This window comes from Astatotilapia calliptera, chromosome 3, assembly GCF_964374335.1.
Source record: "Astatotilapia calliptera chromosome 3, fAstCal68.1, whole genome shotgun sequence".
NCBI classification, from domain to species: Eukaryota; Metazoa; Chordata; class Actinopteri; order Cichliformes; family Cichlidae; genus Astatotilapia; species Astatotilapia calliptera.
In genome coordinates, this window is record NC_137424.1 from 76,287,302 (window position 1) to 76,314,836 (window position 27,535).

A 27,535-nucleotide genomic window follows, 5' to 3' on the forward strand; every position below is an offset into this window, starting at 1 on the left:
TAGCAAACAGTTGATTTAATCATCTGAGTCATACAACAATGATTTCATCTTAAAGGTTTAAAATGCAGAACAAGTCGATACAAACTCATGCAAAGCTTCACTGCAATGGCTGAAGAAGAAAAACTGAGAGCAAACAACTCGTAATGAAAGCTCATGCTCGGGCGCTTCCGCCTAACAAAAGCACATCGTTAAAAAACACAGCAGGACTTGGAGAGTACTTTGTCCTCAATGTTGCCCTGAAATAAAATGCTGCACAGATTAAAATATGGAAGAGAAAGGAGCTCCATCTGACCTCTGACCTCATCAGAGGAAGAATAACGTGAGATTTGATCAAATGGAAGCAGCTGTGCTTAAAAGTTCAAAGTACCATTAATAATAATCATTTAAAAAAAACACATCTTACTACCTGCATCTGTGTTGCTATCTTACTTAAAGGTTTATCGCTCAACTGGGAGGAGAATCCTGGGGGGAACTAGACTGTTGAGCATCTGGAAGGACATCCAGAATACCTGCTGAGCCTCCTGCCACCACAGCCTGAATTCAGATAGATGGAAGATAAAGGATGGAGGGCCCTTTAAGTCTTATCCAGGTGCTTGATGAGTGAAGCACTCGTTGCATTGTTTTAATTGACAGGTGTTGTACAGTAGAAGACATCGAAACAGGAAGCAGAGAAATTGTGGAGTTTTTTCATAAAGTGATCTGGATCCCTCCACTCCCTTGGTGGCAGTACTTATTGCAAGTTCTACTTCCCCACATCGGACTCTGTGTTCCACAAATCTACTACTTTTTATTCCCTAAACCTGGAGCAGACTTCTCTCTGAGATTTGGTTCCTTAAAATCTGCCAAATAAATCCAACATGAATACTGATTAACATATATATTAACATGTTTAGGATCTAATAAACCTGAAAATAAAATTTGATTTTGTTTCTACAATCTGCTTTACATTTTATCAATGTCCATCTTCTGCAAGTGGATACACTAAGAGCCTTTATTGTGAAAGGCAGGAACAGGAAGAAGCCCTTTTTGCACATGTGAAGAAAAAATGGAGCTTCTGGTTTAGATCAGGCAGCAACAACCAGATCTCTAAGGTACTTAAGGTAAACAATAAACAAGCTGTTTAATTCTCTGATTTCTGATCAGATCTTCTCACTAAAACAGAAAAATCAGCATCTGACTGAGGTCAGAGGTCAGGGTTCGGGGAAAGTTTCCGTCGCCTGGGGGGTGGGATTATTAAGACTCGACCTCACAGTCTGTGCAGAACTCACACTCACACATTCACTCACACTCACAGGAACAGTTCATGCTGTAATAAATAAAAACATCCAGAGCATCTATAAAGTCCAACGTTAGAATATATATATGTATATATGTTTCTATATGTGGCTGTGTTTAAATATATTTATAAGTAGCTTTGATAGAATCATGTACATTTCAAAAGAAGCAGAGCTCCATTCAAAAGTGCTGCAGCTGAAATTAAACATTCACACGTCCCTTCGATCCCTCATATAAAAAAACCCCCAAAATGACAAACAGCAGTGAATTATGGGACAAAAAACAAAAGAACAACACTTGGATGTGGGCTCACTGTGCCCTGAGCTGTGCCTCCCAGGAGGCAGCTTTCTCAGTGTGCTTCCTTGTGAAAACAAAGCGCTCTTCCTTAACTTCCTGTCTCTGACTCATCTGCTGTTGATTGTTATGGAAAGGAAAAATCAAACTGCAGACCTGTTGGAAGAAGCGCCCGATAGAGGATTTCAATCTGGCAGTGTGAGGAAGGTTTTTATTCACCGCACTTTACTGAAAATAATCAATAAATAAATATAAAGGTAAACAAATGCAGTGCGGTCAATATTAACAGGGATCCTCAGCAATTAATCTGAGGATTGTTTTTTTCTGTTTTTACTAAAAAAAGCTTGATTTATTTTATTACAAAAACAGTTCATTTTGTTCTGTCAGTGAACACACTGATCAGATCAATTCCTGATATCATCGTCAGTTTGTAAATATAGACTGAAAGCTCAATGATTGTCCGGTCAGATGAGGAGTAAGAAAAGACCGCCAGGATCTCACTACAAGACACTGCTCAGGGCAAAGAAGCGAGCCCACGGAGGCTGAGCTGCTTACGAACGGAGCGCTTCAAGCTGCAGACAGACAGCTACATTCAACAGGAGAGAAGACATAGATCGATAGATAGATTGATAGATAGATCAGTAGATAGATAGAGTTGGCGTGGGGTAAGGCATCTCTCCGTCACTGTCCTTCTCTCCATCTGTCGTTTCCTCGTTTGGTTTTTCTCTTTGTATACATCAAACTAAACCTGCTGAGCTTTCTCGTTCCCGCCGTCATCCCTCTCCCCGCTGGAGGAGAGGAGAAAAGGTTGAAATGGTTTAGGTGGTCAGTCCTCTCCTCTCCAGCTCCCTCGTCTGTTTCAGCTCTTTGATCCTGTAAAAATATATTTAAAACTCAATTCGGGCTGACAGAAAAAATATCATTATAATTTTAAAATTCCTCCTGTTACCTGTGTCTGCAGCGCCGCAGAAACCTCATGATCTTGCGGGCTGCCTGGTCCTGTTTCTTTGTCAGAAACGACCCCCTTAATGACAACGAGAAAAGAAAATATCTGTCATCAGTGTGTGTTTCTAAACCTCACAACTTAAGAGATCTAACTCAAACGAAACCCTTATCTTAAAGTTTAAATTGGGCCCTCTGTGGTCACTTTGATCAATTATTCTCTGGCTCTTTACCCAGGTGCTCTGAACAGCAGATATTCAACCTCTGCTAAGAACTGCACACCACAGACAAGCTACAGACCCATTTTGAAACTTCCCATCATTACAGAAATATTAGAAAAAGCTGTTTGGTCACAAGTAAGTAAGGCACTTGAGACGCATAATATTCTTGATAACTTTCAGTCAGGTTTCAGGAAGTTACACTCCGCAGGAACAGCTCTCCTTAAAGTCACAAATGACCTTCTGATGGCAGCGGATACGGGTTACTGCAAGGCTTTCAACTCACACTCAAAGTCTCACATATCACTCCACTGTTAGTTGCAATGGCTTGTGGTTAGCTACAGATATCAGTTTAAAATCCTCACTCTTAATTTATGGCCTTAAAAATGCATCACACAAAAAAAACACAACTTAAGTTCCCTGTAAAGCACTTTGTAGCACATTCTCTTCTTAAAAAGTGCTACATTAATAAATGGGACTTACTTAAAAATGAGGAACTAAATCTGTGTTTCGATGCAGAGGCTTATTTAAAGAGAACTTTTACATTAAGCTTCATTGTTGACATGAAGGCAGCACAGCAACTGATCTTCTCGAGAAAAACTTGAGGGAACAAGTGATTATATTTAGAGAAGATTTTGAAAGTTATTTTCTTGTGTGAAACAAGTTAACAACATATGTCCAGATGTTCAACACGTTGGTGAATATCCCAAAGGAGCAAGTTATTATCATGATGGGACAAATGATCTTGTTGTGGGAAAACAAATTTTTATCTGCAGACGACAGAAAGAAGACAGCAGCTTGTTCCCTCAAGTTTTTATCCTGAGGGAACAAATTACCTTTTTGGAGGAAAAAGTTTTCTTGACTGAACAAGTTATTAACCTGTTTTAAAGAATTGTTTATTTAAGGGCTAAGTTGTACTTCTTGAAGGAACAAATTCATATTCAGAAGGAACAAGGAGAAACTCGTTCATTGTGTTGAGAGAACAAATTTTTATCTTGTGGGAAAAGATAAAAATTTCTTTGTTTTATTGAGGGAACAATTTGTAATCAGAATGAAACTGTTTTTCCTTTTAGGAAACTATTATACTTAAGAGTATGGAAGAAGACACCGTCTTAACCTGTCATTACTACATTATTTTTGTGGGCAGAAATGAATCTTGTTTCCATGCGATCAGACCAGGTTTATTAGCTTGTTTCAGGAGTGATAAGGTCTTACTTGATCTTGGAGTTGTGGGTGGCGCTGCCTCTTGGTGCCTGTTTGAGCCGCTCATACTCCTTGTAGCTGCGGTAGTACTGCTGGATGAGGACGGCGGCCCGCCGGCTCTGCTGGAAACGCTTCTGCTCGTAGTACGACCTGAACTTGGACTGGATCAAGATGGCTGCCTGGGTCATCTTCTTATAGAGAGCGTACTGAGGGGGCAAACGGAGTGTTAGAGTTCGTACAGAAGAAACAGTGTTTAGAGAAACTGACGGGGAGATGATCCATCATCTGTTTTCTGTTTGATGTCGTCACTCCGGTGAACCTCAAATACCGTACCTCAGTTCAGGACTCTTTATAAATCTGACTTTCTTTTTGTTTTACTCAGTGCTGTCAGCATCAGCTCGCTAACGGAGATTTGCCGCATTAATGCGGTTATGGCGTTAACATCATTTTAACGCGATTAACGCTGACAGCACTCGTTTGGTTTTCCATTTCGCCCATTTAACCTCTGAGCAGAGTTTAACAATGTTTTTTAAGATGTTCATGTTGGGCATAAACTTAATCTCAGTTTTACTTTCACAGTAATAGTAAAAGTTTATCCTGCTATGAACTCAATATCTCGATGAACATAACTTGCTGGGACTATCTTACATTGCTTTTGCCACTAAAAGAGAAGGGAACATATTTGCTGTTTTACGCTGTCAAAGGTGATAATTTTTATTTTTCTTTGTCACTTGACAATAAAGTTGTTATCTTTGAGTATTTTATTGCTGCACAGTGAAGCCCTACTTTAACAATTTTATGTAATTTCCCAGGTTTGGGCCTCTCTGTTCCAGCTCGAATGAAAACTGGATCTAAAATAAAGTGACATCATGAGCTCGAGGTAGTACGGATACATTACTGCGGTCGTTAAACAGTGAGCCACACACCAACACACACACAGGGCGATGTACTGACTACACATCACTACGTCTACTGTCAGCCATATTACCTTCAGAGCTATCCATGTTAGCTAGCCAGAGAAAGAGAGAGAGAGAGATGGTAAAGAGACATGGCAGGTTAGTTTAGTGTTAGTGAAGCTCGAGACAAACTCAAACAGCTCAGCACACACACACCTGTTTGTACTTCCGGTAGCATCTCTGGATGACGGCCGCAGCCATGTCCTGCTGCTCCTTTAACCTCCGACCCTGAAAATAAAGAAAAAACACTAAGATTCCTGGGAATAAACTGCCAAACCAAACCTAGATGGTTTAAGACCATACCTCTGGTATGCTTATCTGACTGCAGACATCCTGCATATATGATGTGGATGTTTGAGATACTGAGGGCATTTCTTTCTTTGTTAGCAGACACAAATTTGATAAAGAGCAGAGGAGAATACAGAAAGACATTTTTGGTGCTGAATGGGTGCAAATGCTTTGTTAACAGTTCAGCCCTTGTTAAAAAACCTTTGGAGAATTAGACTAGGATGACCAAATTCAGCTGGGGGAGAAGGAAGTGAACTATCGGACTAGATTACGGGACTGAACTGTGTTCTTGGACACACAGACTAAACTTAGAGGTGGATTACGGCTCGCCCTGCACTAGAAGGAAACCTTTATCCCTAATATTGCTCGCTCCCTCACTTCCCATAACGCCATGTGCACCTTGTATCTCCTGAAGGCGTTCTGGATGATTCTAGCGGCCTCGTAAAGCTCCCTCTGCTCGCCGTCTGTCAGCGTCAGCAAGGCGAAATCTCGCTCCATCTTCCCATTGGCTGAGGCGTTGAGGAATTCTGCCCATGCTGCAGAAGAGGGAGGGCGGAGCCTCTGGAGGGCTAAAGCGCTGAGTGGTGAGGGGGGGCACACGCGCCTGCAAGCACATGTGCACACTTCTCATGACAACGTTTGGTTCTAAAGGTTACACTTTTCTGGCATCTTTTGGGGCGGGACTTACCTGGGCGGGGAGTGTGTGTGGGTATCGACCGTTTCCAGGTATGTAGCCAGCCAGGTGTCCTGTATGGCCGGGTTGTCCCACCTTTCTCGGAGCGGTGACTCCGCCCCCCTGGGGAAATCCTCCTGTTTGATTCGCTCTGGGGTTGCCTCGATGATTTGCTCTGCTAGCGTTGCCATGTCAACCTGTTGTGTGGGGATGGTAACCATAGCAACAGTGAATTTTTTTTCATTAAATACATTTAAAAAAATGAGTGTGGTCTAAACTAAGGGACTATATTTTGGTACCTGCAGCACCTCCTCCTCCAGATACGCCTCTTCCTCGCCTTCGTTCTCGGCATTCTCACTGTAGCTCAGCAGCTGCTCTTCCAGTGTGGCGTGCGACCGCCGCCTGCTCGCCGTGTGCATGTAAGACTGAGCGTGACTGGCAGAGACGCTCTCATAGTCCATGAGGTGAAGGGGGGAGTCTCTGGAACCACCAGGGTTCAAACCTGCAAGATCGAAATTGACGATCAGTGACCTCATCAGGTACATCAGCGAATTACAAATAAATGAACGCTAATGCTACCTGTGCTGAAAGTGGTGTTTGTCTCCTCCCCCCACATGGACTCCAGAGGGAGGGAGGAGGGGGAGGGAGGGGAGACAGATAGTGAGGAAGAGGAGGAAGGAGACGAAGGGGAAGAGGGCGATGTCTCCATGGGGGCGGGGCCACTGGAGTAAGCAGAGCTGGGGGAGGGTGAGGAGGGGTCACTGGGGGAGGGGAGACTGCTGGAGGAGCTCAGACCTGTTGGGAAGAGTGCATACTGTTACAGCCAATCACAGAGATGGATTCAGGCCACATGATGGGCAACAGGTGTAAGCAGTACCTGTATCTGGGCTGGTGGAGAGAGGGGACAGTGGTGGCTGTGGTGTGTGCGTATCTGCTGGAGGCGTGTGCACGTCTCTGGACACCACGTTAGCGAGCGTGCGCTGCATGTGCAGCTCCTCCAGCGCCGTGGCGAGGCGAGTGTGTCCTCGGGAGCGAGCAACGGCAAGAGGCAAGCGTCCCAGAGAATCAGGGATGCCCAGAGCCAGACTGTTCCAGCTGTAGAGGAGCTCTGCCGCCCTCTGATGGCCCAGCGCACATGCCCACATCTGGAATACACGTGACACAGAGGTGAGGGAAGCAGCAACCAGATGTTGGCATGACAACTCTGACACTTCCATTTATGAGGATGGAAGATGGTCTCTATCCAAAAAGTGAATAGATTTGCTTTAATTCACTCTGTATTGATTAAGGATTGCTCTTCAACATTTGTTGAAAACTAAAGTCACTCTTTTAGTGTTGAAGTTGTCTTTTACATTCCTCATATGGCGCTCACTGCGTTACTGCTGGACAATGAAAGTTGACCTTTAGTTGCAACTCAGTTAGCAATACGACAGCAAGTAACACAACAGGATGCAAGCTGCTCTTTAGGGATCAAACTTGGTGTTTTAAGGCAGAAGTTCCTCTTCTTGGTACAAATTTGAAATATTGAACAATCAACTTTGACCCCGTTGGCCACTGATGTTTGTGTGTGTATATTTACCAGCGGCGTGCAGGAGAAGTGGTCGACATTCAGAGGATCGACTTCCTGTTCCAGGTCCAGACTGTCGCTGTTTACATTCCTGTGAACAGCAACAACAATGTCAACAAAGCAAAAACAACAGCAGTAACAGGAAAATATGTGTGTGTGTTTACCTCCAGTGTATGAGTGTGTGGATCAGGTGTGTGTATCCCTGTGCAGCAGCCAGGTGGAGCAGCGTCATGCCACGGTGACGAACGGAGTGATGAAGCCTCTCTCCTCCTCCCCCTGACCACCGACCGCCCCTCATCATCCGCTCGCACACTCCCACAATCCTCCTTTCGAACCACTGAGAGGACTGACACACACACACACACACACACACACACACACACACACACACACACAGATCAGACAGCTTAATGTCAGCTTTGCCCTTTTTAACCTGCTCTGACCTCACCTGCTACCTGACTTCACAGGGTCATGTGACACTTTAGACCAATCACAGGGGAGCTCCTTTAGCTTGATAACTGATAGTTTATAAATCACCTCCTTCTCCTCCAGCTGGTAGGAAACATTACATTCATACCCTCCTCCCTCCCCTCCAGTTTTCCCTGCGACTCACCCAGGCATGCACACCTCCCCCTCCCCTCTCTGTGAGGACAAGCGCGGCTAAAAATGACTGAAGGCAGAAAGGGAGAGAGAGAGAGAGAGAGTCTCTGTGATCCACCCAGCTGTCAGTCATCCATCAGGCTCTCGGACAGCTGCAGCACCAACACCATGCTAACACCGCGCTAACCGCACGCTAACCCGCGCAGTAAATAAACTCTGCGGTCTCCAGTTTACGCGCAACATTTTTATTTTAATTCAAAGTGACGTTTCCAGGCTGATTGATTACGTTCGCTCAGGTCAGCAATCAAAGACTCTAGGTCTGCAAAAGTGCCGCGATCGAGCTAAAACACTGGGTCTCTTTCTGACGCTCCTGGAGGATAAGTTACTCTGACTCATTCTATGAAAGGTTTAAGGAAAAATAAATGCCTTTAAGTTGCTAGAGTTGCTTTTAAAGTTGTTCTTTTGGTATGGAAGCTGCCCTTGAATTTCATCTTTAAGGCATCGCTCTTTAACTTTATGCAGATATTATTTGCGTAATATATTTTGTTTTTGAAGGATTCAAGTTGCCGCTGAAGTTGAGTGTTGTTCTTCACAAGCCACCCTTAGTTTCTGTAGTCCGAGAAAGTACTGACGGTGCTCTTTAAGCAATAAAGGATTAGTGTTAAAGGATGACTTTAATCCAGTTCCAGTTTAATCCACTTTAAGCCTGTTAACTTTAATTTGCTCTTTAAGGACTGAAGTTAGTTTCAAAGCAGCTGTTTGAGCTGAGTTGTTGTTAAAGGTTTAAAGCTGCTCTTTCATTTGTTCCTCATGGAATAAAGTTGCTTTTTAAACAAAAAAAGTGACTGTTAGGAATAAAACCTGATCATTAAGCGATAAAGTTGCTGTTAAAGCTTAAAGGATTAAGGGTTTTGTTAATGTTTCAAAGTTACCCTTTGGATGAAAGTTGCTCTTCAAGTTACTCTTTAGGCATTAAAGCTCCTGTTAAAGGCTTAAAGCTGCGCTTTATGTTGCTCGTTAGGAGTTTAGGTTGCTGGTGAATCTCCTTTAGCACAGTTCAGTGTAGATTAGTTGCTGTGTCCAGCTGCTCAGACAATGTGATTTTTAATTTTCTCGATCAGTGGAAAAAGCAGGCAGAGTTCAATCCAAGTGGCACCATGCTGACGCCTGAGGGTTGACACACACAAACATCTGTGTGTGCACAGCTGACTGACAGATGTGCACAGCTGCGTAACAGCCCGGGCACGAGAGAGTTAACGGGGCCTCCCTGAGCAGCTCTTCTTTCTCAAGACAACAGCAGATTGTTTCAGTTAAGGTCAAGTGTCTCTCTGTCACAGCGAGGCTATTTTAACTCGACCGCGGCGTCTGCCAAATTCCCATGACATCAGAGGGAGGGCGAGGGGGCGGAGGGAGGTTCAGCAGAGGTCACACCGTTTGTTCTTCACAGGATCCAGCTGTACGCGCTCGCCGCGAGGCCTCTGCTGCAGTTTGATGAGTTTAGAGGAGGATCCATCCAAGTTTCAGTCTTAGTGAATTTCAAATTAAAAGTTCAGCTGAACTGTTACTGCTCTCAGAATCGAGCTTCATTTGTCATCTTTTACTCTGTGTAGTAACTTTTCAGTTACTTCATGGTGGTTTTGATTGTTGTTGTTTAGCTCCAGGCTCCAGGTTGCTACTTTGAATGACCTGAGTGTGGGCACCAAATGAAAGATGTGAAAATAACGACTTTTCATTGTATTTTTTTTGAAGAACAGACGGCGTCACAAGACTGAATTGTTACCTACAGTTCAGTTTTACAGCTTTCTTACAAAGACATCATCCATACCTTACACTATAAAGGTGGCTGTTGTTGTCATTTGGTGCTAGATAAATAAAAATTGTCGCTGTTAGTTATCCATTAACATGCACTCCATTTCCTCTGCTGTTAATTTTAATCATGGCTTCCTCAGGGCTCTGTCCTTGGCCCACTTATATGATTTCTCCCAGCCAGACCACTCTTAGCTGTGATACCGCCCACTGCAGCTCTATGTCCCCCTGTCAGCCTCGACAGTTTGCTCACCTGCGTCAGTGATAGCAGACGCTGGGTGCTAAACACTTTCTAAGAGCTCAGCGATGATAAACACGGCGTCCGCTCTGACCTACAGTCAGCTCAGTTCATGGAACAAACATAAGAAGCTGTGTTAAAGTGTTCATCTTGGTTCTCTTTGTTTAAAATGTGCTCAGAATTGGATCATTGTCATCTGCTAATGCTTTGCACAACGTCACAAGTGCATTTAATTTTTCCCGCCATGATTATCGTGCTCCTCTCTACGCCACCATCAGAGCTCCCTTCACCGATATTATTAATAACTGTAAAGCATTGGATGGCTTTGCTCTGAAGTTCATTAAGAACCTCTTAACTCTCGGTGAATGTGAGTAAACAAAGATCAGCAGGCGTTTACATTCAGAGCTCAGTCCACCCACTGAGATCAAAACCTCTTTACTGACTTTTTAATCTCTTCTTAAAAGAGTATTTGTTGACATGCTTTGAGAGGAGTGAACACACGGAGACAGAAATCCAACACAATCGTGACTTATTGTAGGTAAGCAGCGCTTTCAGGAAAGTTTGGTATGAAGTGACTTCAAATGGTGTTCAGATGGAGAACAGCAGTCTCACCTGTTCGTGGTCCTCTGGTGGAGGAGGAGGGGGCGTGGCCAGCTGGCTGCCGTGCTGCTGTTGATTTTGCCGTTGTTGCTGCTGTTGGTTGTTGTCGCGGGCCATCTCCACCATCCTGCGCTCCATCTGCTCCAGCCGCTCGAGAATGGACATCCTGAACTGATTATCTGCAGGAAGAGAACACGGAGGGTGAAACCCTGTCATCCATCGTCTATAGTTACTGACGCAGCGCTGCGGGGGGATTTTTTGTAGGGCGTTAGCATGGCGAAACAAAACTTTACAATATTTATAGGTTTATTTCTGGAAGGTCGTCTCCACTAACAGACGTCACTTATTCCTGAAGCGTAAACTGCACAGGGTTGCTACTAACAGGGCTGCTGAGTGAGAAAACTCCCTGGGTCCTACACTTCCCATGATGCACCGGTATCGAGGGTTATCTCTGGTAAACTGCTGCAGATTCAACAGCAGAAGGACAAACCGTCAATCATCGGAGTCCTGAAGCTCAGAAAACTGTGTGTGTGTTGACAGCTCTAACCATGAGGCTGCTCCTAAATAACTTTTTAAAGAGCACCTCTTTATCACTCACACACACGCGTGCACACACACACACAGACACACACACACACACACACACAGTGTCTCACATGGAAACTATCTGACTGACTTCAATCGCTCAGCCGCCTGGCACACCGAGTGTGTGTGAAGGAAATAAAAGCAGAGTCCCTAATATAGCCTGTGACCTGGACCCCCCCCAAACACACACACTCTTACACACAGGGGACTCCCTGCTTTCTAACAGCTGCTGTGATTATTTTACCCGTTTCTCTGGATCGACCTTCGTCTGCTAACGAACAAAAACACCTACAAAGAGACACAAACTCAAAGAAAACGACGTCTGATTCGGACTCCTTCAGCCGGGGCGGCGGCCACGGGGACCTGAACGTGGTGACGGCTTTGAAAGTCTAAAAAAACAGTGCCGAGTTTAAAATCCAAACAGAAATGATGAGATGATCAATGCTTAAGGAAGAAGCAATGATTCAGATTCTCTCCTCAGAGAATGACAGACAGCACATTAAAGTTAACATTTTCTAGGTTTAAGGTCAAAAATAATTACACGTTACGCGTCGCACAACGTGAGAGATGTGGCTTCAGTTTTAAAACTTTTAACAGTTACTTCCACCTGCAGCTCTCATGTTTGTTCCTGTTATTAAACACGTAATCAATACAAGTTTACAGAAAGAAAATTACCTCTCTGATGACTGTGGGTGGTTGCCGTGGTTATGTGGCAACCATGTAACCATGACAACCATCACATTTAAAAAAAAAAACAAACCCACACACACTCTCTTAGGTTGGTCCTACCGGCACCATCCTGCTGCCGAGTGTCCATCGTCTGTCTGTGGGCGTCTGATTTCAGGTGAGGAGCATGCTGGGTACGCTGTGATGTCACAGGACAAGTCTACACGGGATCCTTATGTGTGCAGCAACGCACAAAGACACGCATGCCATGAGGAGGCAGACTGAGCGGCGGTACGAGGATCAGAGAGAGAGAGAGAGCAGGCAGGACGTCCAAACACTGCAGAAAGGCATGCTGGGAAACCCACAAAGAGGGAAGGGGAGGGGCGGGGAGGGGAGGCTGATAGAGTGTCTCCACTGACTGTGTGACATTCCTGAATGTGAGACGGAAACCCTCGACAGACAGACAGCTGAGGCCAGACAGCTGCCCTCTCACTCTGACCACAACAACCAACCGAGCTGAAGACAAGATGCTGCAGTTCCACTAATGTCCACCAGAGGCCCCCCAAGTGTGTAAGTGTTAAAAAGTCCAACTTCACAGCAGAAATCAGCATGTCTCTGTGTCAGAAAAACAGGAGTACACATTTAACAGCCTTTAAATGTCTGACCTGAAGTATTTTAAACAAAAATCTGAGTTTTCCTGGATGCAGGAACCGACAGATCACAGAGAAAAACAAAACTCAGAATGGAGTTCCACAAGGCTCTATTACTGATCCTCTGCTTATTATTCAGATTATATCATCTTGTTTGTTTGCTTCTACAAATGTACAGAGGGTGTTTTTTTTTTAAATATGCCACGTGTTAAAGTTATGATAATTCATTATTAGGGGCGTGATCTCTGACAGGTTGCTGTAGCTGCTAGCTGTCTGCTAGGCCTCGCATCAGCTAATTGGAAACCTGTACTGGGCCTCTAGAACTTGTGCTGTGGGATCCTTTTTTTTTTTAAATCCAATAATCTGACAAATAATATGACTGCTGTGTGGTTAAATGTACTGCCCAAGAATTCTAAGCTCTAATTTCAATGAGTGCAATTCAAAGACTTTATTTAAATGTTACTCAGTGCTGATTTAGGATGGATCTGATTTTAAGGCAACTAGTATTAGCTGACATCCTGGTCACTTCTGGCTCAATAAAAATTAGACTATTGCAGTCAGCTGCATCAACGTAACATGCAGTTATACCTTTAGGAGGTGGACGCCAGCGTACAGCGGTGAGTGCAGCGTTAATTAATACAAACAAAAACGACTGTGGCTCAGGGGGTTGGGAATCGCATCTGTAACCGGAAGGTCGCCGGTTCAATCCCTGGGCTCTCTGTCCTGGTCGTTGTGTCCTTGGGCAAGACACTTCACCTACTGCCTACTGGTGATGGCCAGAGGGGCCGATGGCGCGATAAGGCAGCCTCGCTTCTGTCAGTCTGCCCCAGGGCAGCTGTGGCTACAACTGTAGCTTGCCTCCACCAGTGTATGAATGTGAGAGTGAATGAATAGTGATGTTGTAAAGCGCTTTGGGTGCCTTGAAAAGCGCTATATAAATCCAATCCATTATTATCATTATAATAAGCAACTGTCACTGATGAAAGACTTCCTAATAGGAAGTATCCCTATACTGCCACAAGGTTTCAGCAGCAGACAGATGTGAGGACTGTAAATGAATTTAGGAATAAATATTAGAATATCTGGGAGGAGGCCCAGGGCAGACTCAGGACACGCTGGTGAGATTATATCTCTCGGCTGGCCTGGGAACGCCTGGGTGTTCCCCCGGATAAGCTAGAGGAGGTGGCTGGGGAGAGGGAGGTCTGGGCTTCTCTGCTTAGGCTGCTGCCTCTGCGACCCGGATAAAACAAAATCTTTGCCATACGCAAAGTTACAGAAAAAAAGACCAAGTTAAAATAAAAGTTCACTGTATGATGATAAATAATGACAATGACTAAAGTGAAGGTAGAGACTGGTCTGAATCAGCTGTTGGACTCTGCTGCCCTCTTGTGGACGAGCAGCTGAAGCCCACACTGACTCTAGCAGAGCAGCTCAGAGTATCACCTACTCGTCTGATCAATATCCCGATCACTGAACAGTAGTTGCTCCACTGTAAACCTTCTAACTACACTTCACATTCATACAGCACTTTGGCCTTTAAATGCTTTCAAACCATCAACATTCTGATTAACAGGCAATTTGTTCCTGACCGCATGAGTCAAACATGAACTCAGGAACACGTTAGACGAATGTGTAAACCACTACAGTACACAGGCACCGAACCCAAAATGCTGATACAATTTATTTAAAACTTCTACTACTACTAGTTTTTTTCTACTACATCATTTTCCATCCAAGAACAAACTACATATTCAGACAGACTTCCATACAGTCCTCCAAAGAACCAACTGGAGGGAGTGTAATGGTGATGACACCATGTGTGCAGGGAGGATGTGATTGCTCTTTATATATTGGAACAGTTTCCATTGCAGTATAAGGACCACCAACAACAAAAATACTGTAGCCCACAGACTGGTTGGTCCTCACATCTTTAACACTTTGGCTGGTTTCGCCTCATAAGTAAGATTAAGGAGGTGAACCTCTGATGGGACACTTCGCCTGGTGGATAATCTTCCAGAATACTTCCAGATACTTGACTTCTGTTTGCTTTTTGTCCTTCTGTGTTGGTTTCTGTGGGTTTGTGGCTGTTCTTCACGATCATAAGAACAAACTGGGATTTTGGAACATCCTAAACTGAGTGAAAGTTTGGTTCTGAGGTTGGAGTGAGCTTTGAAGAAGTGTATCTGACCTCTGAACCGCTTGTGTGGCAGAGTTTACTTGACTGAACTGACTTTTCGATGTTTTGTAGGCTTGGTTTTGATTGGCTGATTTCACTGATACAGACTGCCTTGTGTTGGGGTTGTCATGTAATGCCTGAGATTCAAACATATCAAGCATCATCTGTTTTTTGTTTTTTGGCAGTACAAAATCTGAAATATCAGGATCTCTAAATTCTCTTTCAGCCCACTTCCACGTTAATTATTTGCCATGTGTAGGTGGCGACATAGAGAGGGAAATCTGACCGTCTAGTGAGAGCCAGTCGAGCTGAGAGCTGGGCAGAGAGCTGGCGTTCCTCGCTCTGTACTCGAACAGGACCGAAGACGAAACCGAACCTCCAGACTCCAGGACCTGCAGACAGACCAGGCCGGCCTCATGGGCTGAAAGACAGGAGATGGGAGAGTCTGTCAGGTCACACGCGCCATTTCAATCAGCATAGTCAGGCTGGAAGAGGAAAATCTGTGTGTACCAGGACAGTAGCAGCGCAGCACCCCTGGCTGGATCAGCGAGGCGGGGACGGTGCTCTGATCGAACACACATGAATACCGACCCGACGGCTCGCTCCACGGCCCTGTTATCAGCACCTTTACTCCGCCCTGCAGAGGACACAACGATGACTGATGAGTCATCACTTTAACACCTTTACATACATGTATTTAAATACAAAATATTTATTATGCATTTAATAACACACAGTTAGTTTATCCTTTTATACTGTGTGACGTGAGGATGACACATCTGTAATTCTGACAATAAGTTTTTCAACCTCTTGCCTGACATTTGACTCTGCGCAACACTTCGTCTCCAAAGACAGAACAATCGACGCGTTTACTGATCAAAGTACACAAGAAGAAGTTCGTTATTAAAGATGAGGATGTTAAAAGTTTGCTACCCCTGTTAGTAGAAGCACCCGTGGTACGATTTCAAAATCCTACATCACTTCGTTGTTGAATTATCGCGTTCACAAACTTGGGTGCCCACATCACCAACTCAGCAGGGCGACGACAATCTGTTTGATTACATCCTGCAAAAATTTCCATCTTTTTTGTCGCGTCGAATCTTGGATAAATTGAAAGTTGTGTTCCCTCCATCACATACAGGGTTTTTTGCAACCCATAGAGTTTGCATTTAGAAAAAAAAAACACACACACAACATCGATGAAAAAAATATTAAAAATTAATATTTTATTACAATTATCTACGCATAATTTTTCTGAGAGACCTTACCTTTCACTATGAGCAAAATACACCTGTCGGGACATAATCATCTGAGCTCCTCGCACCACCAAACCCACCGTACTGTCCCCCTTCAATTCATCACATTTCTCTTGAGTCTCCCTCTTAGAAATATTTAATTAAGCCTCTGGGTCCAGGGTATAACTGGCCGTTTTTGACTACTTTTGATTTTACCTCTATATTTCACCTTTAAAAACTATTTATCTTGCCTTGTCTGGTATCACTATTTTCAGCACAACCTCAAATATCTGAAATTGGAGTTATTTTTTCATTTTTACACACTATAGTATCACAATTGATCTAAATTCAGACAAAAAAATGTTAAATCCGAGTAGAAGCGCTTCCACTGGAATCTGCCTTTGGTGGCTTTTGTGGAGCAAATGTGACATTCAGCAGTATAACTGACACACAAAACACAACACACTAACTACAGCCTCCAAACACTAAACGTCACTAATGTCTCGAATATGAAAACTCACTCTCTCTCTTTCTTCCACTCGCCCACTTTCCGTCGCCATTTTTTAATCGTAACTGGTTTTACGCGGCCTATCGACACAATTTAAAATCTATAGTTTGAAGTCCTCCCTTTCTACCCAATTTGAAATGGAGACTCTGGGTCACTGCATCTTGTAGCTGTGTCGTCTTAAATTGGTCATGTTGTGCCAGCTTTCCCTCAGTTAGAAAGAACGAAACAAAAAACATTTTTCAATTGAGAGACGAGTAAGAACACAAAGAAATCATCATGCCACGAGGGAGCCTTGAATTCCTGAGCTCGCTCTCTGGGGGCGGCTTATGATGTGCGATTTGTACTTCTGTGATAAATGTACGACGTGGCCTGTACAAATGTCCAACACCACAAGAAGCAGCAGGAGGGTCTGACCATAGTGAACAGGCCAATCCCAGTCGGCTGCATCGATGCATCATGTCGTTTTATGGACGTCAGGTTCAATCTTCTGACTTTTACCCAGTTAAATCAATAAAACCTCACTGACGATAAATAATAACAATGACGACAGTGAAGATAGAGACTGATCTGAATCAGCTGCTGGACTCTGCTGCCCTCTTGTGGACGAGCAGCTGAACTCCACCCTGTCTGTGAAAGAAGCTCAGAGCATCAATCACTGACTCGTCTGATCAATGTCCCGATCACTGGACTCCACTTCCTTCACTGTAAACTTTCTGACTGATTTTCTATTGACTGATTGCTCGACTGTGAAGCGGATTTATTGGCGACTGATTACCTCGGGGTACGACCACTCCGGGGAGAAGTCTGTGATGGAAGCGAGGCGTGTGGAGGAGGCGGGCAGCGGGTGAGGAAAAGGGAGAAAGGAGGAGGAAGGGGAGGGCTGGGGAGGAACGACGTAGCGGACTCCTGCCGGAAACACGGCAGGGCTTGGCACGGCGGAGACGGCAGCGCAATGAGCCGCAACAGGATTGGCCTCCTCCGTCATGAGGTCAGAGATGAGGTCAGGAAACTGACTGTCAAAGGAGATGTCAAGCTCCTCCCCTCCCCGCTCGCAGGGCTCCGCCTCCTCCTCCAGCTGAGTGTTCATGCAGGTGTCCTCAGAGTCGGAACCCCGCCTGCTCTCCTCTTTCACCTGGATAGCAGTATCCATGGCAACAGCAGCAGGTGTGGAGTCCATGTTAGCGTCACTGTTGGCAAATATTGAAGACTGCTGCTGCAGCAACAAGGGCTGACGGGATGTCTGAGCGGGCGTTGGGGCCTCAGGTATACACAGGTGATTGGAGTGTTGCCCGGGGTTTAACGGATGCTGATGCTCGCCAGCCTGTCGGTAAGTCTGATTGGCCGGCTGGCAGGCCTGGGTCGCCGAACTCTGACACACCAGGAGCAGGGAGGCAGAACTGCTAATGGTCTGTTGCCGTGGTGCCAAGCTGGAGGAGGCATGGTTTGTCTGGAAGGCAGAGAAATAAAAAGGGTGTTGATGTAGGAGGAGGGTCACAAGCTTCTGCTACAGGAAATAGTCCCCCACTAAAAGACACTTTTTAAAAAGAAATAGATCGAGCACATCCTCACCTGCAGGAGAGCGAGTTTAGAGGGAGGAGCACTTCCTTCATCATCATCATCTTCCCCCCTCCTGTCCTTCACCTCTTCTTCTGCATCCTCCCTCACTGCCTCAGACTCCCCCAGAGCTCCGAGCTCCAAGCAGAGCGGCAGCAGGGGCGGGGCCACAGTGGACGTGGGAGACAGTGATAGGGAGAGGGAGGGGGGCATTGTAGACTGAACTTGGGGAGAAGAGGAGGAGGAGGAGGAAGGAGAGGCAGAAAGAGGGAGGACTGAGTCTCTCCTGTCCACTTCACAGGAAGATGAGAGGGAGGACAGTGAGGAAGGAGGGGAAACAGAGGATGGAGGGGTGGAGGTGGGGGACAGGGAGAGAGCGAGGGAGGGGGGAGAGAAGGGGGAGGAGGTGGTGCACATGACAGAGGTGGGGGTGGACGAGGAGGAGGGAGGAGGAACAGGGCCGCCGTACGTCTGGCCTTGTTTGGGGGAGTTGAGGAACGAGTCAGGATCAAAGGCAGGGGGAAGGGATGGGGGAGGCGGCGGCGGGGGTGAGGGGGAGGAGGGGGGAGAGGGTGGGGAGACAGCGGCAGCAGGAGGTGGTGGGGAGCAGAGGGAGGTGGATGTGTTGGAGGAAGACGGGGTTAAGAGAAGGCCTCCAATAACCGGGGAGGGCAGAAGAGTGAGTGAGAGGGTGGTCACGCCTGGTGCCTGCACAGGAGGCGGGGGGAGGGAAGGGGGGGCAGGTGAGGAGGAGGAAGTTGGAGGGGAAGGGGAGGTGGGCTTGATGCCTGGGGGAGGGAGGGCCGGGGAAAGCAGCAACTGCCCAGAGCCGGTGAATGACAGGCTCCTCCGCAAACCCGCCTCCTCCGCTCTCGCCACGCCGCCCCCTCCTCCCTCTCCTGTTATGGCAGCAGTCGCCATGACAATGACTGCGTTCTGTGGCAGTGCCACCGTCGTCAGGTTGCCATGGCGGTCTCCATAGAAACCGTTACCGTTGTTACTCATGGTGACAGCAGCTCGGTGGGATTGAGGCGGGGAGGAGGAGGAGCTGTGGGAACAAACAGGACTAATCGATCAATCAGGAAACGAGCTCATGATCAATACCCTCTGACAACTTTCTGGCACAAATTGTTCATGAATTTCACAATCAGTGAGTCCATATGTGTTCTCTGCAGAGTCAGTGTGAATCTGAGGCAGAGCTGCTTTAAAATAAAACGCTTTTCTCTCGGGATCAAACAGTTCAAAAGGACAATAACGAGAATTACAGATCCTCCAACAAAGCCAATTTTTTAACTATTTTAATTGAAGTGCTTTATGGCTTTTTCTTTGCTCGTGAAATTCAGTTTAGTAGTTTTTGGGCTATCTCGCTTAAAACGAACCACCAAACCAAAAGGACTCGAGCAGGAACGTTCACAGTTCGACCGATAACTTCCCTTTTTCCTGTGCGGATGACTTACGTGGACGAGGGGCAGGGAGATGAGACCGGGCTGGTCTGAGCCTGAAGGTGAGGCAGTTTGGCTTCTCCTCCCGCTCCTCCTCTCCCCACCTCCCCCAGCTCAGAGGACACTGGCGAGGCGGATGGCCTACAGGAAGAGGGCGGGAGTTTCGGGGAGATGATGCGATGCTTGGTGCTGTTACATCGGTGGGGAATGTTCACTCCGGATGACACTGTGCTCAGAGATAAACAGGGCTGGGCGGTTAGTTTCACTCTGTGATGTCATAGCGATGTCACAGTGAAGGTGTTCAGGGCTCACCCTGGGCAGTGTTACACAGGCAGGTGTGTGTGCGCGGCTGTGGTTTGGTTCTTTGTCGGTCCAGGATTTGCTGAACCAACTCCTCAATACTGAAATCTCCCGCACCAACTGAACACTTCATACTGTGGACTGAAACGCAGTAAAACTACACATTAGTACTACAAAACATACACACTCTGCATCCACACAATGTGGCAAACACATGCAGTTAGGTGTTCGTGCATACACATGGGCCTCAGCTGGCTCAGCAGGTCGTCTCGGCTCCAGCGCACGCTGTCATGGCGGTCGGCCACCGCGCAAAGCAGTGGACTGCATTTCCCAGAATCCTCCAGGGATGGCACGTTCAGGTAGTGGACCAGCACGATGTCTGGGTTCTGTCGCACAGAAACACACTGATTAATACTATTTTAGGTCTATATTTTCTATTATTTTGTGTCTGCATGTATGTGCATGTGTCTGCATGGGAAAGTACTGCTAACTGAGGCTGCAAGTGCGTACACGCCTGCAGTTGATGTCTTAGTTCTGATACGCAGTTTTAGGGACCCTCTCACTCTGCTCGTGCTTACCTGCAGCCTCGTAACTAAACTGGCGACTAAACTCAGGAATTCAAGTAATAAATAATAAAACAAATAATAAATCTAGGATCAAACACTGGTAAATAAACTTGGAAACTAACACCAGGAACTAAATACAGCAACTAAACTTGGGAACTAAACTCTGATCTGAAGTCAGGAGCCAAATCCCAGGTAACTAAACTTAGACATGAAACATGGAAATAAGTCTGGGACTAAACGCTGGAACTAAAGGTGTAGTTTGGGAACTAAACTTTCTAACTAACTGGAAAACAAGCTGTAACCACTTGGGAACCAAAAGTTCAGTTTGGGAACTACAAACCATGGTCTTAAGGTAAGAACTAAATCACTGGGAACTAAATTTTACAACTAAATTTGGAACGAAACAAGTTTGGTAACAGGTTGGAACTAATACTAGATTAAACTTTGTAACTAAATTACAGATTGGGAACTAAACTCTGAGTAAGGAACTAAACCCCAGGAGAGACTAAAATTTGAAAACGATGGAAAAACATGGAACTAAACTCTGAGCTAAACTCAGTACCATAACTGGTGAACCAGTCTGAGACTAAATCCTAAACTTTACTTTTAAATTAAAAACAGTAAATAAATTTGGGAACTAAACTCAAAGAATAAACTGCATCTATCAATAAACTAGGGAACTCAACTTCATACTTCAGGAGTAAAGTCAAGCTCTGAACTTTGTCAGTGGAAACACCAACATTTAATCTCAGTGTTGCTTAATCTTAATGATGTTTAAGCCTGCAGTCGCTCACACACTGCAGTAAATAAAAGGAACCCGTAAACAAGCTGAGGACAACTTCTTTCTATATGGTTCCTTGTAAGCGCTGAATCAACACCACTAGGAAAACTGGCTGCAAACCAGTGGCAGCGTGGTGTGTGTTAATGTGTGTGTGACGGGGTGTTTATTCTGACCTGCAGCAGCCAGTAGCATCGTCTGTGGAATGTTGGCACGATGGAGGAATGGACGTAGCAACCATACAGGCACTGAAACCCAGAGACCAGCACAGTTTAGCAGGGGTCAGCCTCAACACTCGCTAATAGAACAGCACGATCCTTTCAAAATAAGAGCAGACGCTGTGTCGCTGCTGCAGCCTGGACTAACTGACTGATCTAAAACAGGATGTGGACACGAGCTTCGTCTTTATTCATAGAGATAATGTTCAGGGCAGCAAATGCATCTTATTTCCTCCCACAATAATCTCACAAACAGTATTCCTTCTGCTGTGCTGTGACACTGTGCGTCCTGCAGGGGGAGCAGCTGTGCTCAGGTGTGTGTGTGCACGTGCTGCAGACCTCCATGCCCTGGACCTTCAGCTTCATGTGGTCTTCTCTCGTCGTCTTTCCATCCTTCCTTTTCTTCCAGCAGTATCCGTCCTTTCTGTACTTCACCTTCTTCCTGTTGTACAGGATGATGCTGCCGTTCTTCGGCCTGACACACAAACCGATCAATCAATCAATAAAATCCAACAGGAGAGAGGCCCTCAGCTGTTTGTGTATGACAGGTGTGCTCTGGGTCTGTACCTGGTTTTGAGGGTGCAGGAGAGCCACTCGTCATGTCTGTCGAAGGATATCAGGTAGGAAGCGATTTCCTGCAGAAACAAAGACGATTTACATGATTTCAAATCACATGTAGAGCTCAGAGTGAACTGCTCGTAAAAACAGCGTTACAGTCGACATACAGGATGAAACGTTTTCTGCTGACGCTCAAGAAAACGTTTTCTGTCATATCGTTTAGTGACCCCGAAAACTTCAGGAGGCTTTCAATGTCCCAGTAAAACATCGGACTGAGCAGCAGTTAGTTGTTAGTTAGAATGACCAGAATATCCGAGTTATAGTTATGTAAAATAAAACAATCAGCCACATCTGTGACGCTGACGCCAAATCTTCCTTTCAAACTCAGAAAACCCCACAGATGGTGACGGCGGGAACTGTCAACTGTAACGGGCTCATCAGGTTTAGACAGTGTGGCGTGTGCAGACTGAATAAATAACGGGACTTCTTGAGTTTCTGTTTCATATTTATCAGAGCAGAAACACTCAGAGCAGCGAGGCCTGTGCAGGTTTTAGTTCCTCAAACTGACGGTTTCTGCCTCACATTTAAAGAACGGCCCCTCTGCTATTGTTACCATTGTATTGACGTGCATGTCCGACCTGATGCAGTCACCTACGCTCACAGTGGGTGGAGGCCCAAGGGCTCTCTGACTGTCTTTCTGGGGCAGGGAGGGTTGCGGGGAAAGTCGCAAGTAAACACCAGTTTTAAAGGGATCGCACCTCTGAGCCTGCCCCGAAAGTCCTCACTTAAAAGTGATGATAACAGCAGTGATGGAGGACACGAACGTGGGTAATAGAACAGCTTACCTTTAACGTTTGAAACTCTGCTTTCATTCTTAACCTGCTTCTCTGATCCTACCTCGGTCTGTTGTTCTAAACAGTGATAATGATAATATCCTCCGTGTGATGTCACTTCCTGCCTCCACCGGTTGCGTCAAACAGGAAACGAGAATCACACGAGAACTCACCTCGTTAGTGTTCCACCTGAGCCGCTCATTAGGCAGGCTGGACGAGCGAGGGAGACACTCGAGCAGCTTGTTGGGAAGAAACACCTTCCTCTGTCCTTTGTTCTCTGCACACACACACACACACACACACACACACACACACAGTTAGTGGTTCTGCTGGTTCTGATGCGGACAAACACCTCAAATTCTCATCATCATCACCCTCAGTGAGAGAGGACACGATTAGAAATGAGTCCATCACAGGGACAGCTCAGTCAGAGAGGCTGAGAAGGTCTGAGCATGTGCAGAGGAGAGTGGAGGATGAAGGTGGAGCTGCCAGGCAGGAGGAACAGAGGAAGAGCTCAGAGGAGGTTCAAGGATGAAGGAGGACATGAAGAGCGTTGGTGTAACAGAGGAGCATGCTGGGATAGGAAGAGGTGGAGGTAGATGATGCGATGTGGAAGAAGCACCGATCAAAGGCCCGAATCCTGAACATTAATCTCTGAATATCTCAGGATCTCAGCAAAGACGGCGGAAAACAGTCACATTTTAGGTAAAAACAAACAAACACTTTTTTAGAGGTTTTTACAGGATATGACATGAAGGACAAAATGACCCAGGACTGATGAACAGACAAACAAAGTGTCAGACAGTGGACACGTTCCACCAATCGCAGCTGGGCAGAGCCAGCGTTTCACTCACAACTGAGACTAAAAATAGACGCGTCTGAGTTGGCAATGTGTGCAACCTCAGTTTGACCACAGCGAGCAGCAAAAAGCTGCCGAACTCAGGTGTAGCTGGGCGCGGGGGTCCGTGTGGATGACTGCGTGCCAAAGTTCAACGAGTTAAAGGTATGAAAATGTCCTGTCAGGGGCTTCATGCACCATCACTGGCTTTACAATATAAACAAGTTCAATTAGAGACTTAACCGTTTTTCCAGCCTGCCTCCATCTTTCTTTCTTTTTCTTTTGTACTTTATTATTTTGCTAATCTTGACCCTCAAACTCTCAGGTCTAACAGAGGAGCCGAGCTTGAAGATCTCACAAACCCCACCCCTCCTCCACCAGTAAAGATACACGGGGACCCACTATATCTCTGATGTACTGCAGGAAACTGGGACACTTGTTCCGATATATGTTACCGAAGCACCCAGGAGCTCATTCATTTCATCGAGAGGAAAAAGTCAGACTGTCACTGAGTCTAAAAGTAGGAAAGCATTCAGAAACACTGAAACAGAGTTTAGTAGATGAGGTCGCTGAGTCAGAGCAGCACTGACTTCTTCTGTTTGGTTTACTGAGACACAGCTGACACAACAGAGCTCTACAGCAGCAAGCATCATCAGACCACAGTGAGTCTGCAGGGCGTTATCTGACTGAAGCATCTCCATGTCACTGGTAGCTGAAACAGATTACACACGATGAAATCCTACACGACGTACCGCTGTGAGCTGCAGTCAAACTTTGGTAAAGACTTAAAACAGGTAAAATTAAACAGCTGCAGACGCCTCGGCAACCAAAGCGTCTCTAATTTTCCCTCAGAGGAGCTTCCTAACATCTGCCCTCCAGCAGGTTCATCCTTTGATTTCATCAGATTAATATGTCTGCACTCTTGTTTTCATACCGTCCTGTAGTACAGGACCTGCGATCAGCCTTTCACTGAGTCATTTCATACGCGAACAGAGCAGAAAAACCACAGAACACCAACAAAACGGCTTCTTACTGTCCACCTCCCTTATTTACAGCTTTCCATCAGAGAGCAAAGGTCACAGGGGGCGCCATTACATCGTCATAGCAACACTAACACTGCTAGTGTTAGTGTTGCTAACACTAGCAACACTAACATTAATTAAACAAAAATAAATCTTTTAACCGACTAATGACGTTTTTTCTTTCAGCTAGTTGAAAAAACCCAAAACAAACATCTAGCCGTTGCTCTGAAGAGAACGGCTAGATGTTTGTTATTATTATTAAAAAAAACTACATATTAATTTACATATAATAATAATTATTACAAATTGTATAATATCTAAATGAATTAAAACATGAATAAACGCTATGAAATGATTTTGTTTAATCATGATTTAATTTTTTTAACAATTTTTTTTACATAAAGTTAAAATGATCAAGTAAACTAAACAGTAAATATATAAAAACAAAATGAAAGTAATACAACACGAAAATGAAATTTAAACAATATCTAAAGAGCTAATGTGGACAACAAGCTTAAAAAAGTATCCAACTTATATTAATAATAATAAATAAAAAATGTTAAACTTGAAATATTTGTTTTTTATAATTATTTTTTCATTTTTTCACTTCAATAAAAATAAACCTTTTTAGAACAGATTTGAAGGAAAGGGGTAGAAGTAAAAGTAATATAGCATAATTTATAACTACTACTAACAATAATAGTAATAAAATATCAGTAATAAAATAAAATTCGTTTATTTGAAATAAAACTAGGTCCAGTAATATTAAAATATACAGTTCAGTAATAATATACCCGAGATAGAACCAAAAACCCTAATAATACCAAACCGGTTAAATAAATAAGAATAAACACACGTTATCTTACATTTATTTAATAGTTTTATATATAAAAAAAAGATAAATAACAACAAATATCAAAGCGAAAACAGACACAATAACAAAGAAAGAGCATAAATAATAAAAGAAGGACAGCGAAGTTTAAGAGGCGGTCCAGCTGGACAAACAGTCACAAACAAATACACGAGAAGACAGAAAGAGCTAAAACACTTCAACTGCAAGAAGAAGTGACATATTGATCCTCTGACTCACAATGAAAGACACAACCAGCTACACCGACAGTAAGACACACAGCACCAAACACAGCAGCTCGTGAGGCCTGGCAGGAAATCAGAAATCCGTTAAAGAAGAACTCATTGATCTGATGGACACACAAACGCGACACCATGCAGTCACTGTCTGTGTGCAGGTGGATGGGACTGACCTGTCTCCGGGGAAACCATCTCCTTGTTGCTCATGGTGACGAGTCCATGCAGGATGAGTCTCACACAAGGCAAGGCGGCCTGCACTGCCCCGCTACACACACACAGAACAGGTCATCAGTGTGATCAATGACAAACAAGAGCTGCAAACACACACATCTGATATCTGAACTGGCTAGCTCCACACAAACACACAGACAGCCACGCACTTCTTCAATAGCTCCCTGTTGCCTAGCAACAGCTGAATTTGCACCCACTTTACATGGAGAGCGTGTAAAGTGGGTGTGTGTTGGGATAGGAGTGTGTTTGTGTGTGTTTAGTTACATAACAACAGCTTCACGGTGTGAGTGTGTGATGATTAACCCACAGAATGACTTCTTTGATTAATTCGTGAATAAAACCCAAACATCACCTGCTGTCACACACACACACACACACACACACACACACAGAAAACATGCCAGCTGTCACTTGATCGATATCTGATTTAGCTCTAATCATCAAGACGCTCACTGAGGCAGGTTCACAGATAACAGATGACGCTGAGCCTCTTGTGTAGAGGATCCATCCTCCTCCCACACAGGCTCGGTCTCCACAGGCCGGGCTCAGACCCCGGATTCTCATGGGTGCTATGGCCGCCTCGCAGAGCACAGCACCCCGCCCGCGGGAGCTCAGCTGCAGCTGGCTGGTCAAAGCTAACGTTTCACGCCTTTGCGTTAACAATTAGCACAGTTACCCAGACAACAACAGGTTTTAACGCAGCGCTGCATTTATTCAAGCCCTCATGATCTACACTCGGAGGGGAACTCAGATGCGAGTGCGGATGTTTGGGTGTTAGCTGCTCTGCTAGCCGTCTAACTCCACCGGCGGAGCTCGGCTAGCTGCTGGTAACAGGCTCGCCTCCGCGGTGATTAAAGCAGTCCCGGAGCCCAGCTGCAGGGCTTCACCTGCCGGTCACAGCACGCTACACCGAGCCAGCCAGCGGTGGCTCCTTTCCAGATATACCGTATAAAACAGAGCGAGCTAGTCGAGAGCAGCACAGAGTTCGGAGGTAAAACAATCTGTTTAAAGCTCCTTTACCTTCCGCCTTCAGCACAGCCGCCATCTTCTCTGGCTATGACGTCACTGCGCAGAAACGTCTGGCGGGAGGACTTGGACTAGTTTTTTTCTGTTTATTACTAGCACATTGTAAAAATACAATACTAAATTCTTTCTTGTGTTAATTTAATTGTACTTATGAAAAACGTAAAGGAATATGCAGTTGCATCCTCTGATTACACTTTAAAGGTTTTATTTATCTGGAAGGAATATTCCAGAGTTTGTGTGTGTTATAATGTGTCATTTTGTTATCTGGCTCTTTTTCTCAATTTTTGTATTTTTTGTGCACAGGTCTCTTTTGACTAAGAGAACTTGATCTCATTGTTTAAATAAAGGAGCAAATAATAGAAGCAATAGTGTTATATAGTAGTGTAACAATATTATTGTTGTTGTTGTTGTAAGTGTGACAAAAAGTACTAAATCTGGATTAAAGAAATTTTCTTCAAGAAAAAAATATGGGGGAAACAATCCACAGTTGTATTGGTGCAGTTCTTGTTAAATCTTGTTTTTGGTGTAGTCTGTGCAAGTCTGATGATTTCTTCTTATGGACTTTTTTTCTCTCTCCTTGTGACTGTCACTGTCACTTTG

At 45.0% G+C, this 27,535-nt stretch overlaps 1 protein-coding gene across 3 annotated transcripts; it reads right to left on the minus strand.

The window, feature by feature from the left end:
• Window positions 1-26,983, minus strand: camta2 (calmodulin binding transcription activator 2). Of its 3 annotated transcripts, none has more exons than XM_026163413.2 (26): window positions 26,930-26,983; window positions 25,852-25,943; window positions 22,903-23,006; window positions 21,906-21,973; window positions 21,678-21,813; window positions 21,297-21,368; window positions 20,015-20,162; window positions 19,789-19,917; window positions 19,492-19,702; window positions 18,050-19,082; window positions 17,256-17,927; window positions 15,248-15,374; window positions 15,024-15,158; window positions 10,673-10,839; window positions 7,581-7,762; window positions 7,429-7,507; window positions 6,727-6,994; window positions 6,429-6,644; window positions 6,149-6,351; window positions 5,865-6,046; window positions 5,576-5,780; window positions 5,045-5,116; window positions 4,921-4,941; window positions 3,945-4,138; window positions 2,519-2,593; window positions 1-2,442 (listed from the first exon to the last, which is right to left on the minus strand). In XM_026163413.2, the coding sequence occupies exons 2-26, from the start codon at window positions 25,883-25,885 to the stop codon at window positions 2,388-2,390; spliced, it is 4,788 nt and encodes a 1,595-aa protein (XP_026019198.2). In that variant the 5' UTR covers window positions 25,886-25,943; window positions 26,930-26,983; the 3' UTR covers window positions 1-2,387. The 3 variants fall into 3 exon arrangements, with proteins under 3 accessions (XP_026019198.2, XP_026019199.2, XP_080150518.1); XM_026163414.2 differs by lacking the exon at window positions 26,930-26,983 and adding an exon at window positions 26,363-26,902; XM_080294392.1 differs by lacking the exon at window positions 4,921-4,941.
• Window positions 26,984-27,535: the final 552 nt, after the last annotated feature.

Coding starts and splice junctions, on each gene's coding strand:
- camta2 (XM_026163413.2), bottom strand. CDS start 25,885: ATGAGCAACAAGGAGATGGTTTCCCCGGAGACAG. Junction 15,375..17,255: donor CGGAGTGGTCGTACCCCGAG/GTAATCAGTCGC, acceptor TGTCCTCTGCAG/GGCGGAGTAAAGGTGCTGAT. Junction 6,047..6,148: donor TGGAGGAGGAGGTGCTGCAG/GTACCAAAATAT, acceptor CCCACACAACAG/GTTGACATGGCAACGCTAGC.